At 52.1% G+C, this 12,716-nt stretch overlaps 2 protein-coding genes across 5 annotated transcripts in view; one reads left to right on the forward strand and one right to left on the reverse strand.

The window, feature by feature from the left end:
• The window catches only part of MRPL27 (mitochondrial ribosomal protein L27), a 464,439-nt gene that overhangs the window by 143,660 nt on the left and 308,063 nt on the right, over positions 1–12,716 (forward strand). Inside the window, exon 1 of one of the 4 annotated variants that reach the window (XM_050765133.1) lies at positions 11,166–11,175. The exons of the other annotated variants lie outside the window; for them this stretch is intronic. The gene's annotated coding sequence lies outside the window, so the exon portion shown is untranslated. Of the gene's footprint in view, positions 1–11,165; positions 11,176–12,716 lie in introns of those variants that run through there. 4 annotated transcript variants of the gene reach the window in all.
• Positions 1,374–12,716, reverse strand: part of ABCC3 (ATP binding cassette subfamily C member 3) — a 57,578-nt gene continuing 46,235 nt past the window's right edge. The window contains exons 27-31 of the mRNA XM_050765038.1: positions 9,310–9,456; positions 8,960–9,118; positions 8,200–8,366; positions 5,015–5,209; positions 1,374–1,977 (exon numbers count right to left, since the gene is read on the reverse strand). Coding sequence (XP_050620995.1) covers positions 1,869–1,977; positions 5,015–5,209; positions 8,200–8,366; positions 8,960–9,118; positions 9,310–9,456 — 777 coding nt within the window. The 3' untranslated portion in view covers positions 1,374–1,868. The remainder of the gene's footprint in view (positions 1,978–5,014; positions 5,210–8,199; positions 8,367–8,959; positions 9,119–9,309; positions 9,457–12,716) is intronic.

Raw genomic sequence — 12,716 nt, forward strand, 5'->3', positions numbered from 1 at the left:
AGCCTCCTCCACATCCCGCTCATACATCCCGCTCATACCCTGTCAGTAGCACCTGGGGACGGATATTTTGTGTGGTGTCTTTCCTTCCAGTTCACAGCAGTCGGCTTCATTTCCCTGGAGTAGCTGAGCCAGTTAGATGGAGGTCATCCCCTATTAACCACATTTTTTGATTATCCTATTTACTTTACCCAATTGGGCCTCTCCTTTGGGTTGTCAGCACCTGTCAGGGCCTCAATGAGCTCAGAAGCAAATCCCAAGACAGGAGAGGAAACACAGCCTTACGCTTCCAGATCTTTAGCTGAGAATGATGCTGAATGAGTCTGCTTTTCTGTTGGTTCAGGCCAGCTAGCACCTCACAAAGCAGACGTCAAGCCAAATTGGCCTAATAAATCAGAGAGCATAGCAGAGACCTTCTCTTAGCACCACGGAGAGGCAGAATAATTTGGGCATTTGTGCTTTCATCCTTGCTTTATCACAGGGATGGAAGTCATCTTCCATATACTCATAAACATCCTGGGCAGAAACAGCCTGCCAAAAAAATGCGATTAACCTTTAACAAATGGTCCTGCAGTACAAGCTGACCCAGAGCATATAGAAAAAACCAATCAGAGGATCCACCTCCATCTGTATCTACTGCAAACCATTTAGGGTTGGGGAGAAAACCACCATCACCCACACCCACTCACATCCTACCAAGACGAAGTTAGGGGAAATGAGAGCGAGACAGGAGACCAGAACACTTAGGAACAAGGAGAAGAGATCCATTCCAAATAGAAGGCCTGTGCCAGGCGGACTCTGACCTGCAGAAAAGGAACTCTTTGTTGGCTCGCTCAAGAAAACAAATTTAATTCACCCCTCACATCTTGTCTGCCAACCTGGGACTGTGGGTGGCTTCTCTCTGGGCAGGAGGTGGCCTCTCAGCTTCTTTGTGCTCACACATTCAGCTTTGGCTGGACTGAGGAAAATGAATGACTTGGAGGCCTCACTGGTTATAGGAACTGTCTGGAACAGACTTCAAAATAAGCAAGGAAGTAAAGCATCATGTACTTCTTAGTCCCTAGAGAAACAGGCGTAGAGGGCTGAGGGATGACATGAACGTGGAGGTGTTCAGAGCAGCTTTCCCAAGAGGCCCCAGGTCAGATTTCAGGGCCTTTCTCACCTTTTACAATATCTGCACAGCAGAGCAGGAACTACTGGCAATTACCCAGGGAATTTTGGCCGTGAAGGCAATATTTGCAGCCAAGAGCTCTTGGGTCTGAAGTTCAGGTAACTACAACCGTGTACATGTGTAGAAAATCTTCCTCTTGGCCTCCTGCAAAGATCCTAATCCCCAAACCTTGTGAACAAGCACAAAAAGACTAGTGTGTATATATTGTTGACCATGTCGTTTTATTCATCAGTACTCCATTTTTAATGGATTCAGGCAGCACCCCAGAGGACAGGACGGAATTCCTAGGGGTGGTCTGGCCCAGCCGCAGTCTTCTATTCCAGGAGGAAAAAGCTTTTTATTAAAAAACAGCAACTAAACTTTAGAAAATATGAAAAATCAGAGGGAGAACAGAGGTCATTTCATGAAATCGTTATTTGAAAACAGTGTAGTATGCAAATAATACTCGTTTAGGAATCAGGAGACTGGGGACTGGTCTAACTGTCTCAAACTAGCTGTGACCTTAGGCATGTCATTTACCTCTTAGGGCTCGTTTCGTCATCTAAAGCATTCAGCACAGTTACTCTGTGAGGCTTTACAGGTGCAAAATCTTAAGGTGCCCCCAATGTTTGCCATCAAGTCCATTCTGTGGACATATTTGGTGTCATTTCCTTCCTGATGAAAACCAGGAAAGGCCAGGAGGAAATCCCAGGAATATATTTTAGGCAAGTCCAGCATCTCTGGCCATCCCGTAGAAGATGCCTCTAGCTGCAATGAGGTTGGCTGGAGAATCAAATTCAGCTACTACTCCTTTGTCCAGGACCAGGACCCTAATCAAAAAAGAGAGAAGTGGTCAGGTTTCCATCAGCCCTGACCTGGTCACATCGTCTAATCCTGCTCTTCTGGGTACTTGCTCAGGCCCACAGTGACATGCCAACCCACCCAGCACAGCCGCCGCACCACATGTGCACGCTTGCAAGGCCGGTTATTTTAGCCATTCTGTTAGTTCTGGCAAGTGAAGCGGTTTCTGGGATCAAACACCAGGTCCTATTCATCTCTGCTAGTTGGGGCTCTGAAAACCTTCCCTAATGAGCCCTTCCCCTTGCCGGGGTCACAGGACTTCAGCAGGCTGTGCGCAGGGAGCCACGGGCCTGTGCGCTGGGCTCTGTGCACATCCATCTGCTTTGTGTCGGCTCAGAAAAGCACACAGCAGGAAACCAGCTGCAGCAAGGCTGACACTGGAATCTGGGCCTTGGGCTGCAAATCTGGCGGCGGCGGCGGCTGCGGCTGCTGCGGCTGCTGCGGCTGCTGCTGCTGCTGCTCGGTGGGTCTCCAGCTCACACACAAATAGCCAGGCCTGGGCCCGGGGTTAGAATCTCCCACCAACCACTCACCGGGTGCACCTGGTACAAGGCCAGTGGGCTGGCTCCACCAGGGTACAGCAGGAGGGGAAAGGGCTCTCCCCAGCCTGGAGAAGTGCTCCTCCATGGGAGGGGGCTGACTGCATTCTGATTCTCAGCCTACTGGGCTCTCCCACATGTGTCCTGAGAAGGACTGTGTCTGTGACATCACTGCCTGGCCACTGCCCCCCAATCCCAACCCCAATCCAAAATCAAGGTCTTCAGTGGCTTTTGATTGCTTTTGGGTAAGGACTGAATGCTCTTCCATGGTCCTCAAAGTGCAGCACAGTGCAGACTGTTCTCCACCCCCATCTTGGTTCTACTGCCTCCCTCCCATGCACTCCAGCCTCCGGTACCCTCCTGCCTTGGGGCATGTGTTGTATCCTTTGCCTGCAATTTTCAGCTCGCTCCCTACCTTGTTGCCTCACCTCCATCCTCCAACTCATTCTTTCAGGCTTGGCTGGTGCATCCCTTCCTTAGAGGAGGAAGTGCACTGGCCACCCTGTGTGGATAGCCTTTTTCTGGCCTGCACACACAGGCCTTTGCTTCCTTCCTGTGGGTCCTATTTACACGTCATTATTTGATTAATTTCTGCTTGTTCCACTAGAATGAATGAACTCCCAACCTCCAAGGTCGATCCAAGCTCCCCACCCTAGGGCTGCTGGTGAATGAAACAGTTTTGGTTAGGCCTGAGAACAGGTCCTCTGAGGCCAGCCCTGTCCCTCCTCCAAACCCAGGGCTCAGCACTTGCTGCCCACCCTCCCTTCTTCCAGTGGGGTCCTAAATGGGAGTAGCGGGTAAGGGTAGGAGAGGGATGGAACAGACAGAGGGTAGCATCAGGCATTCTCAGCTTGGCTCCCAAGACACTGCTGGCTACATGGGGGCACTTCCAAGAGAGACAAGATCTGACCCATCGCCCTGTCCATGGCACCCTCCCCACCCCACCATCCTGCAAGTGTTTCTTGAGTAAATGAAGGCCTGTTGGGTTATTCCCACTATACTCCTTCAAAAGAAACTTCTCTGAGCCTCCTGCCTCCTCTTCCCTTCTAGTTTCTAGGGAGCGCAGCCTGCCAGGCCAGGGCCAGTTCACTCCCGTGAGGCTTCTGAGTCACCCAGCCCTCTCTCCTCAACCTCCAGCACCACACCTTGACATCTGGCACAGTGAGGGAGTGGTCTGCCTCTCCAAGGAAGCCACAAGCTTCTGAGGGCATGGCCCCTTCCCTCATCCTTGGAGGGCCTAGTGCAAGAATTAGAGCAAGGGGCTGGGGAGGACACTGTCATTTCTCAGGATCACCTGCAGTTTAAATACCTTTCATTGACTTTTGGCTTTTTTGAGACAGAGTCTGGCTCTGCACCCAGGCTAGAGTGCAGTGGCGTAACCTCTGCCTCCTGGGTTCAAGTGATTCTCCTGCCTCACCCTCCTGAGCAGCTGGGACTACAGGTCCCTGCCACGATGTGAGGCTAATGTTTGTAGTTTTAGTAGAGATGGGGTTTCACCATGTTGACCTGGCTGGTCTTGAACTTATGACCGCAAATGATCCGCCTGCCTCGGGCTCCCAAAGTGCTGGGTTTACAGATGTGAGCCACTGTGCCCAGACTTCATTGACTACGACAATCCCACGAAGCATCATTTTCATTTGAAACAGGCTCAGAAAGTTTTGCAAATTGCCCAGGGTCACACAGCAGCCTGAGACTCTGAAGCCTCTGGCTCAGACACAGTGCTCTCCCCACAAGGCTCAGCTCCTCATGGTGCTGTCAGGGTCCAGCTGCTACCTGAGCTGCTGCTTATCTACAACCAGAGTGGCTGTGAGACACCAATGAGGTGAGGGACATGCAGGCACTCTGCCAGCAGGTTTCTCAGGAAGTGATGAGACTCAGCATGAAGCCTCCAGTTCCCTTTACATCGCCTCACGGAGGAGGCAGGATGCAAGTGGCCTGCGCACAAATGCAGTGCCTGTGGAGCCCAGTGTGCCCTTCCCCATGTGTTAGAAAATGTTATTGTTGGTGCTGGGCGTGGTGACTCACACCTGTAATCCCAGCACTTTGGCAAGTGGATCACTTGCGGTCAGCAGTTCGAGACCAGCCTGGCCAACATGGTGAAACCATCTCTACTAAAAATACAAAAATTAGCCGGCTGTGGTAGTGCATGCCTGAGGTTGCAGTGAGCCACTGCACTCCAGCCTAGGCAATAGAGCAAAACTCTGTCTCAAAAAAAAAAAAAAAAAAAAAAAAAAAAAAGAAGAAGAAGAAAAATAAATGAAAATGTCATTGTATACCCCACCCCTGAGCCCAGGCCACCCCACTCTGGTCTGCCCCTTATCTAGATCTCGGGAAACTCTGCTCTGCCCACCATGCCCTAGCAATCCCAGGAACATTCCCTTGTTCGATAATCCTAATCTGCCCTGCCCACTCCTGATGCCCCAGGTGGCCCCACCAGTTCCCCATTGCTCGGGTTTCCATGTCCCACCTGGTGTAGTCCATGATAGTGTTAAGCCGGTGTGCGATGGTCAAGACAGTGCAGGTATCAAACTGGGTGCGGATGGTAGCCTGGATGAGGTTGTCAGTCTCGAGGTCGATGGCAGCTGTGGCCTCGTCTAAAACCAGGATGCGGCTCTTGCGGAGCAGGGCTCGGGCCAGGCACACGAGCTGCCTCTGGCCCACGCTGGGAGTGGAGAAGGTAGGCATTTCCAGCTAGGGGCCTCCCACCTGCCTCCAGGCCTCATTCCCAGACCTGTTTCACTCCTCAGCAGCCCAGGACTGGTTTTCTGTCTGACTTTTCCCATTTCTGCCACAGCCCAGCCCTCTGGAACGGAGCAGAGGTCTGGACACCATTGGGATAATGAGGGGCTTGGGGAACGAGCCAGTGCTAAAAGGCATTGTGAAATCCCTGGTCTGCTCTTGGCACCCTTGGCCTCCTCTCTCGGTGCTTTCTTCCCCATCCTTGCTTTTCAACTAGTGTCGTGATGTTTCTCTGCTTCACTCTATCAGTCATTTACACCTTAGTAAGAACATGCTTGCATGGCTCTTCTCGGATATTTGCAAATAGGCCACATGATGCCATCTTGCTGAGCCTAATATCACACAATTCAGGCAGTCACCTCCCACCCCATAGGAGATACAGACCAGGGCTCTGCTTCAGGGACAAGAAAAGGGCAGGGCAGCGGAAGACCCGGGGACTCTTTGTGTCTGGTCACTGAGGAGGTAAAGGAGGGGCAGGACACACGCCTTCAGCCTCCTGCCGTGGAAGCCAGAGCCAGCAGACAAAATGAGGCTGTGTTCCCAACCACAGAGGCCGCAGCATCCGCACATCCAAGGACAAATACCTCAGCCCTTCCCAAAGGCGTGAGTCACCACAGCCGGAGTAAAGTCCAACCTCTTTCCCTGGCCCATTCCCGCAACTAATGAAGGTTTTGGCAGCAGAATGAGCCGCCGGATAGAACTCAGGGCTGATTTATGGTGGAACTGGCACAGGACACAGGTTATACTTAAAGTGGCTACAAGCTCAGTGAGGGAGGAGGGGAGCTGCTTTCTGTCTCTGATCCTGGCATGTGTCAGGGTGGGGCATGCTCTGGGGGAAGTGTTAAGAGCAAGCAGGTGAGAAGAATGGATCAAGCAAGAGATAGTCATGGGGCACAGGGTCTGGAGAGACCATGTTTGTCCACCAGCCACCCCCACGTGGTTATGAAGTGAGAGCCAGTTACGATGCCCATTTAGTCTTAAGGGCTGCCTGGGTGGCAAGGGAGTCCCACCAGTTGTCCAGGTGAGGGAGGTGACTGATACAGCAAGGAAAGGTTTGGGACAGAGCCAGAGTCCCCGCTCTGCCTCTTACCAGCTGAGCTGCTGCGGGGAAATCATTTCAAACTGTGGAGCCTCGTTTCTGGCCCACAGGACCACGGTAAAGATTAAAGGAGAAAATGGAGGCCAGAGTGCTTTCAATATTGTTCAGTGCTGGGCAAATGTAAAGTTTTGTTTATTTTTTTCTTGAGACCAAGTCTTGCTCGGTCGCCTAGACTAGAGTGCAGTGGCAAGATCTTGGCTCACTGCAACCTTTGCCTCCAAGGTTCAAGCGATTCTCCTGCCTCGGCGTCTCAAATAGCTGGTGCCCACCACCACACCTAGCTAATTTCTGTGTGTTTAGTAGAGATAGGGTTTCACCATGTTGGCCAGGCTGGTCTTGAACTCCTGCCCTCAAGTGATCCGCCTGCCTTGGCCTCCCAAAGTGCTGGGATTACAGGCGTGAGCCACTGTGCCCGGCCTTGTTTTAGTTTTTGAGGTCTGGGGAGGCTGCATGAGTATGGACTGAATATAAAAATGAAAATAGGGAGGAGGAGGAGGAGAAGAGGGAGGGAAGGGAGGAGGGGAAGAGCTGACATTTCACAGGAGCGCATCCAAGCGAAGCGCTTTTCCTGTCATCACACTGACCCTAACACTGCTCTGTCCAGATGGTAGCCACTGGCCCCATGTGGCTATTAGCACTTGAAATGTGACTAGTCCAAATTGAGACATTCTGTAAATGTGAAATACACACTGGATTTCAAACTTGTATGAAAAAAACGCAAAATATTTCCAATACTTTTATATCAATAATGTGTTGAAATAATAATATTTTAGATATACTGGGCTAAATAAAATATAGTATTATAGTTTATTTCACTTGTTTTTCCTTTTTAAAAAGTGTGGCTATGAGAAAAAAACATTAGTTACGTATGCATGGCTTGCATTTTTTTTTTTTTTTTTGAGACGGAGTCTCGCTCTGTAGCCCAGGCTGGAGTGCAGTGGCCGGATCTCAGCTCACTGCAAGCTCCGCCTCCCGGGTTCACGCCATTCTCCGGCCTCAGCCTCCCGAGTAGCTGGGACTACAGGCGCTGCCACCTCGCCCGGCTATTTTTTGTATTTCTTAGTAGAGACGGGGTTTCACCGTGTTAGCCAGGATGGTCTCGATCTCCTGACCTCGTGATCCGCCCATCTCGGCCTCCCAAAGTGCTGGGATTACAGGCTTGAGCCACCGCGCCCGGCCGGCTTGCATTGTTTTTATTGGGCAGCATAATGCAGAGGTATGGACTGTTATTATCTGCCTTTTAGAGTGAAAGAAAAGCAGGCACAGAGAGGTTAAGCAACTTGCCCCAAATCACACAGCTAGCACAGGTATAGGTATCTCCAACCTTTAGACTCAGTAAGAGGTGACTACTGGCCCCTCCGATACACAGCCCAGTGGCTGAGGACATAAAATCTGGGGCTGTAAGAAAGCTCTGGAGGGAAAAGGGCTTCTTCTCACCTGCTCCATGGGTTCCATCCAGAACCATGCTCCCCAGCCCAAGCACAGCCTCGGCAACCTCACTGAACTGGTTCTCCCAGAGCTGGTTCAAATCCCAGACCTGCCTTCTCCCAGCTGTGCAACTTAGGTTTACCATCTCTGAGCCTCAGTTTCCTGATCAGTGAAGTGGGATCATGGACCACCGCTGGGGCTTGTGTGAGGAGTCGGCGGGACAATACACCGTGCCGGGCACACAGAATATGCTCAATACAAAAGGACAGCCCTGTGCACATCCTGGCTGGCCTCATCTCTGTGTCATTGGTGTCAGGTTTCCCAGCATCTGCCAGGGTTCCCCGGGGAGGGCTGCAGTTCCTGACCTCTCCACTCCCAGCGTTTACCTGAGATTCTCGCCGCCCTCAGAGCACTGGAAGTCCAGGCCTGCCGGCTGGGAGCTCACAAACGTGTGCAGGTGGGACAGCTCCAAGGCCTGCCAAATGTCTTCCTCTGAGTATCTGCCAAAGGGGTCCAGGTTCATGCGCAGGGTCCCCGAGAACAGGATGGGGTCCTGGGGATACAACGTGGCCTCAGAGGCAGGCAGCTTAGGCACTATAAGGAGCCATGGGCCCCAGGTCCAGGGAGGAAGAGAGGGATTAAGGTGGCAGCACTCCTACTCTGTCCCCAGCTCCCCAGAGGAGACAATGGCCAAAGAGATAGAAAATTGCCTGTGGGGGAGTGATAAACCTCAGCTTTGCCAATCACGAAGACCTCTGCTGAGGCGGGAACCAGATCCACTAATCTGACTCCAGAGTGTCCACTCGGCATAAAAAAAACATCCCAGAGAAGACAGAAAAAGTGAAATGTAATTAGAGCTGGTAAAGAGACCGGGACAGAGTCTCAGGGGATGGGGTTCTTGGAGGGGTCCTTCCCCATGTGCTGGCCCAGGAGGTCAAAGGACAGGGCCTGACTAGGCAGAGCAAGTCTGAGCTTTCCAGATCTGGGGGTGGCTCATTGGTGGCTCTGCTCTGTGCTGTCTGTCCCTCCCCACCTGCTGAAGCCTCTGATACTGGGGTCCCAGTCTCCATCCTCAAGCTACAGAACAGGGTGGGGCCTGCCTCCAGGGCCGTTGGTGAGTGTGGCCAGTCCATGCCAGGCTCGTACCTGCGGGATGATGGTCAGCTGAGAGCGCAGGTCATGGAGGCCGATGTCTGCCACATTGAGGCCGTCGATGAGGATTTCACCCTTTGCCGCCTCCAGGATGCGGAACAGGCAGAGGGTCATGGAGGACTTGCCAGCCCCAGTGCGGCCCACAATCCCCACCTGGACGGGAAGGAAAAGGGCTCTCAGGGGGAAGCTGAGAGGTCACAGGCGCATCTCCAGGACTCCCCTGGAGGTCGAACAAACATCTGACTGGAGCACTTGCTCTCTCAAAAGACCCAAGCTCCCCACAAGGGCTGTGGCCATGTCCACAGGCATGAACACACATGCAGGTCCGCCCATCACACACGTACCTTCTCGCCACCGTGCACTTGCAGACTCAGGTCTCTCAGCACCAGATCTAGGCCCGGCCGGTAGCGCACAGAATAATTCCGGAACTCCACCTCCCCACGTGGGGGCCAACCTTTGGGAGGGCGGCTGCCTTCCACCACCCAGGGTGCCTGGCAGGAGGGGCAGATGGGGTTGCATTAGCTCCTGCCCAGTGCAGCCCTCTCTCACCTTTCAGTCTCTCTCCCCCAAGACCCCTCAATCCTCCCCGACTATGGTCCCTGGGAGGGTCCTTGGCACCCCTATAGCTCAGCCTTGTGTTCAATGACCCCTTTATCCCTCTAACTTTATTCTCCACAAATCTACTCCAACACTCCCCTGTCCTTCCCCTCCCAGTCTCCCTGCTTGCCTGTGTTCCTTTTTTAATTTTTGAGAGACAGGGTCTCAATCATGGTTCATTGCAGCCTTGAACTCCTGGGTTCCAGTGATTCTCCTCCCTCAGCCTCCCTAGTAGCTAGGACTACAACAGGCACATGCCACCATGCCTGGCTAACTTGTTTTGTTCTGTGACAAGTCCTTATTCTGTCACTCAGGCTGGAGTGCAGTGGTGCGATCACAGCTCACTGCAACCTTGACTTCCTGGGCTCAAGCCATCCTCCTGCCTCAGCCTCCTGAGTAGATAGGACTACAGGCCAGTGTCAGCACACCTGGCTAATGTTTTAAAGAGAAACGCTGAAGAGACTGTCTTGCTGTGTTGACCAGACTGGTCTCGAACTCCTAGCCTCCAGGGATCCTCTTGCCTAGGAGGATTCCCAAAGTCCTGGGAATACAGGTGTGAGCCACTGTGCCACACCTTATATTCCTTGAAGTGCCCTCCCTGCCTGCCCTAACTCCCCCTCTTATTACCTTTACCCATTCATTGTTACAGGGTGGCAGCCCAGTGCCAGGCAGTGGGGATACAATGGTATCCCCATTGAAACAGTCCTCACCCTCATGAGACTTACGTTCTAGTAGAGGGAGGCATATAATCAACAAACAGATAAGCAAATCTATACAATGTAAGAAGTGATGAGTGCTAGGGGCCAAGAAGTGCTTAGTGTTGCTGCTTTATCCAAGGTGGTCAGGGAAGGCTTCCTGGAGGAGGCAAAGACTGTAGTAAAGACCTGAAGGAGGTGAGGGAAGGTGAGGGAAGCCAAGTGGATATCAGGAGGGAGGGCATGCCCAGCAGAGGAAACAGCAGGCATAAATGGCTCTAGGTGTGTTCTGGAGCACAGCAGCAAAGGCGAGAGGTAAGAGGCTGAGGCAGTGGTGGCCCCATCATGTAGGGCCTTGCAGGCCATTGTAAGCACTATGTTTTTTTTTTTTTTTTTTTTTTTTTTTTTTTTTAACTCTGATTAAGATGCAAAGCCATTAGAGGGCTGTACACAGAGAATGACGTGATCTGATTTTTTTTTTTTTTTTTTTTTTTTTAATCTCTTGGCTGCTACAAGCAGAATAGACTAGCAGGGCATAAGATGATGGTGGCTTTGAGATAGGACTGGCTACATAACTTGGGAGGCCCAGTGCAAAATGAAAACCTGAGGCTTCTTGTTGAAGAATGATGGAGAATGTCAAGGCGCTGACGGCAGAGCATTACTCTAAACGCGCAGCTCTTCTGGGAATGGAGACCCTGCGACTGCTCAGGCTATGTTCCCGTGGAGCCAGCCCTGCTTCGAGGCAGGTTCTCCTCGTGGCCAGAGGTGAAAAAGCAGAGCAGCAGGCGCAGACTGGTCTCGCGAGGAGGCACTGGAGAAGAGAATGGGCCGTGGGGTGGAGGGCAGACATGTATAGGATACAGAGACAGGAGCACGGGTATCCCTGCAGTAACGGGGCTGCTAGACATGAAGCGGGGGAACTGGAAGCTCCCAGAGAGTGAGGGGTGAAGGGCTGGAGGGTGATGCCTGGGGAAGCCAGGCTGGGGTCAGGCAGGTGGACTGGCAGGTGCAATGCAGGCCACAGAATCCACAAGGACTCCAAGAAGAAGGGAGAGGTCATTTTATTGGGACGTTGCTAAGAGGTTGAATTAGATGAGAACAGAAAAGCATCCCCTGGATTTGGAACCAGGAAGGTCACTGGAGGAGCTGTCTCTGTGGAGCGAGGGCCAGAAAGAGGACTGCAGGAGGCAGATGAGATCAAGGCTGATGAGGAAGTGGATGGAGCTTGTGGAGACCATACTTTAAACCATGCTTCACGACAGAGGAGAACAGAGAAATGGGGCAGTGGAGTGCAGGGGGGAGGGTTTGCGTGTGTGTCTGGAATGGAAGATGCGATGGAATATTTTTGCATGTGGATGGGAAGCGTCCAACAGAGGGAGCAAGAATGACGGGAGATGGAGGGTGGGACTGAGGAAGCCAGGTCCTTAAGCAGCCATGGGAAGAAATGGAGGGGCTGGACTTTGAAACAGGAAGGGATGATTCCTGCTAAAAGTGAAAAGAAGAAGACAGTGAAGGAGACACAGGCGGATTTAAAGACCGAGCGCCAGGAAGGTTGAGGGAGTTCACATCTTAGAACCTACTTTTTCATGGAGGTGTCAGGAAAGGTCGACGGCTGAGCAGGAAGGAGATGTGGGGTTTGAGGACAGAGATTATTCAAAAGATGTTTTTCTGAACGTGAGAACACGGGCTTCTTGGGGAAGCAAAGTAGGAACATGCAGCCGTGGTGTGTGGTTATATACTTGTCAACTCAGTGATTTTTCTCCTGCAAGGCTTTTTTTTTTTTTTTTTTTTTTTTTAGACAGAGTCTCACTCTTGTCATCCAGGCTGGGGTGTAGTAGCGCAATCTTGGCTCACTGCAACCTCCACCGCCTGGGTTCAAGTGATTCTCCTGCCTCAGACTCCCAAGTAGCTGGGAATACAGGTATGTACCACCACGCCTGGCTATTTTTTTGTATTTTTAGTAGAGATGGGGTTTCACCATGTTGGCCAGTCTGGTTTTGAACTCCTGACCTCAAGTGATCCATCCACCTTGGCCTCCCCAAGTGCTGGAATTACAGGCATGAGCCACTGCACCTGGTCTCCTGCAAGGTTTTAAGTGCTCGGTGCAGGCTTGAAGAAGGCAGATTGGTGGGCTCAGCAGGGGTGGGGTTTTGGAGGTGAGTACAACTGAGAGAGAAGGGTGAGGCAGGTGAGAGCATTTGTGTTGGTGGAGCATAGACTCTAGGCTGGCCGGGGAGGGAGGTGAAGGCAGAGAAGCTGATGGACAGAGACACAAAGGGGGGTCACGGGATTGGGGATCCCAGTGAAGGCAGACTGCTGTGACAGAGGGGGACTTGGAATATGAGAACAAGGAGGGATAGGAGCGTGGGCCAAAGTTGGGATACTTGACACCGATGCTACAGCTTCTGGGCATGAAGAGGTCTGAGGTGTGACCATGAGAGGGGGCGGTGGAGAAAAGT

This window comes from Macaca thibetana, chromosome 16, assembly GCF_024542745.1.
Source record: "Macaca thibetana thibetana isolate TM-01 chromosome 16, ASM2454274v1, whole genome shotgun sequence".
Taxonomy (NCBI): Eukaryota; Metazoa; Chordata; class Mammalia; order Primates; family Cercopithecidae; genus Macaca; species Macaca thibetana.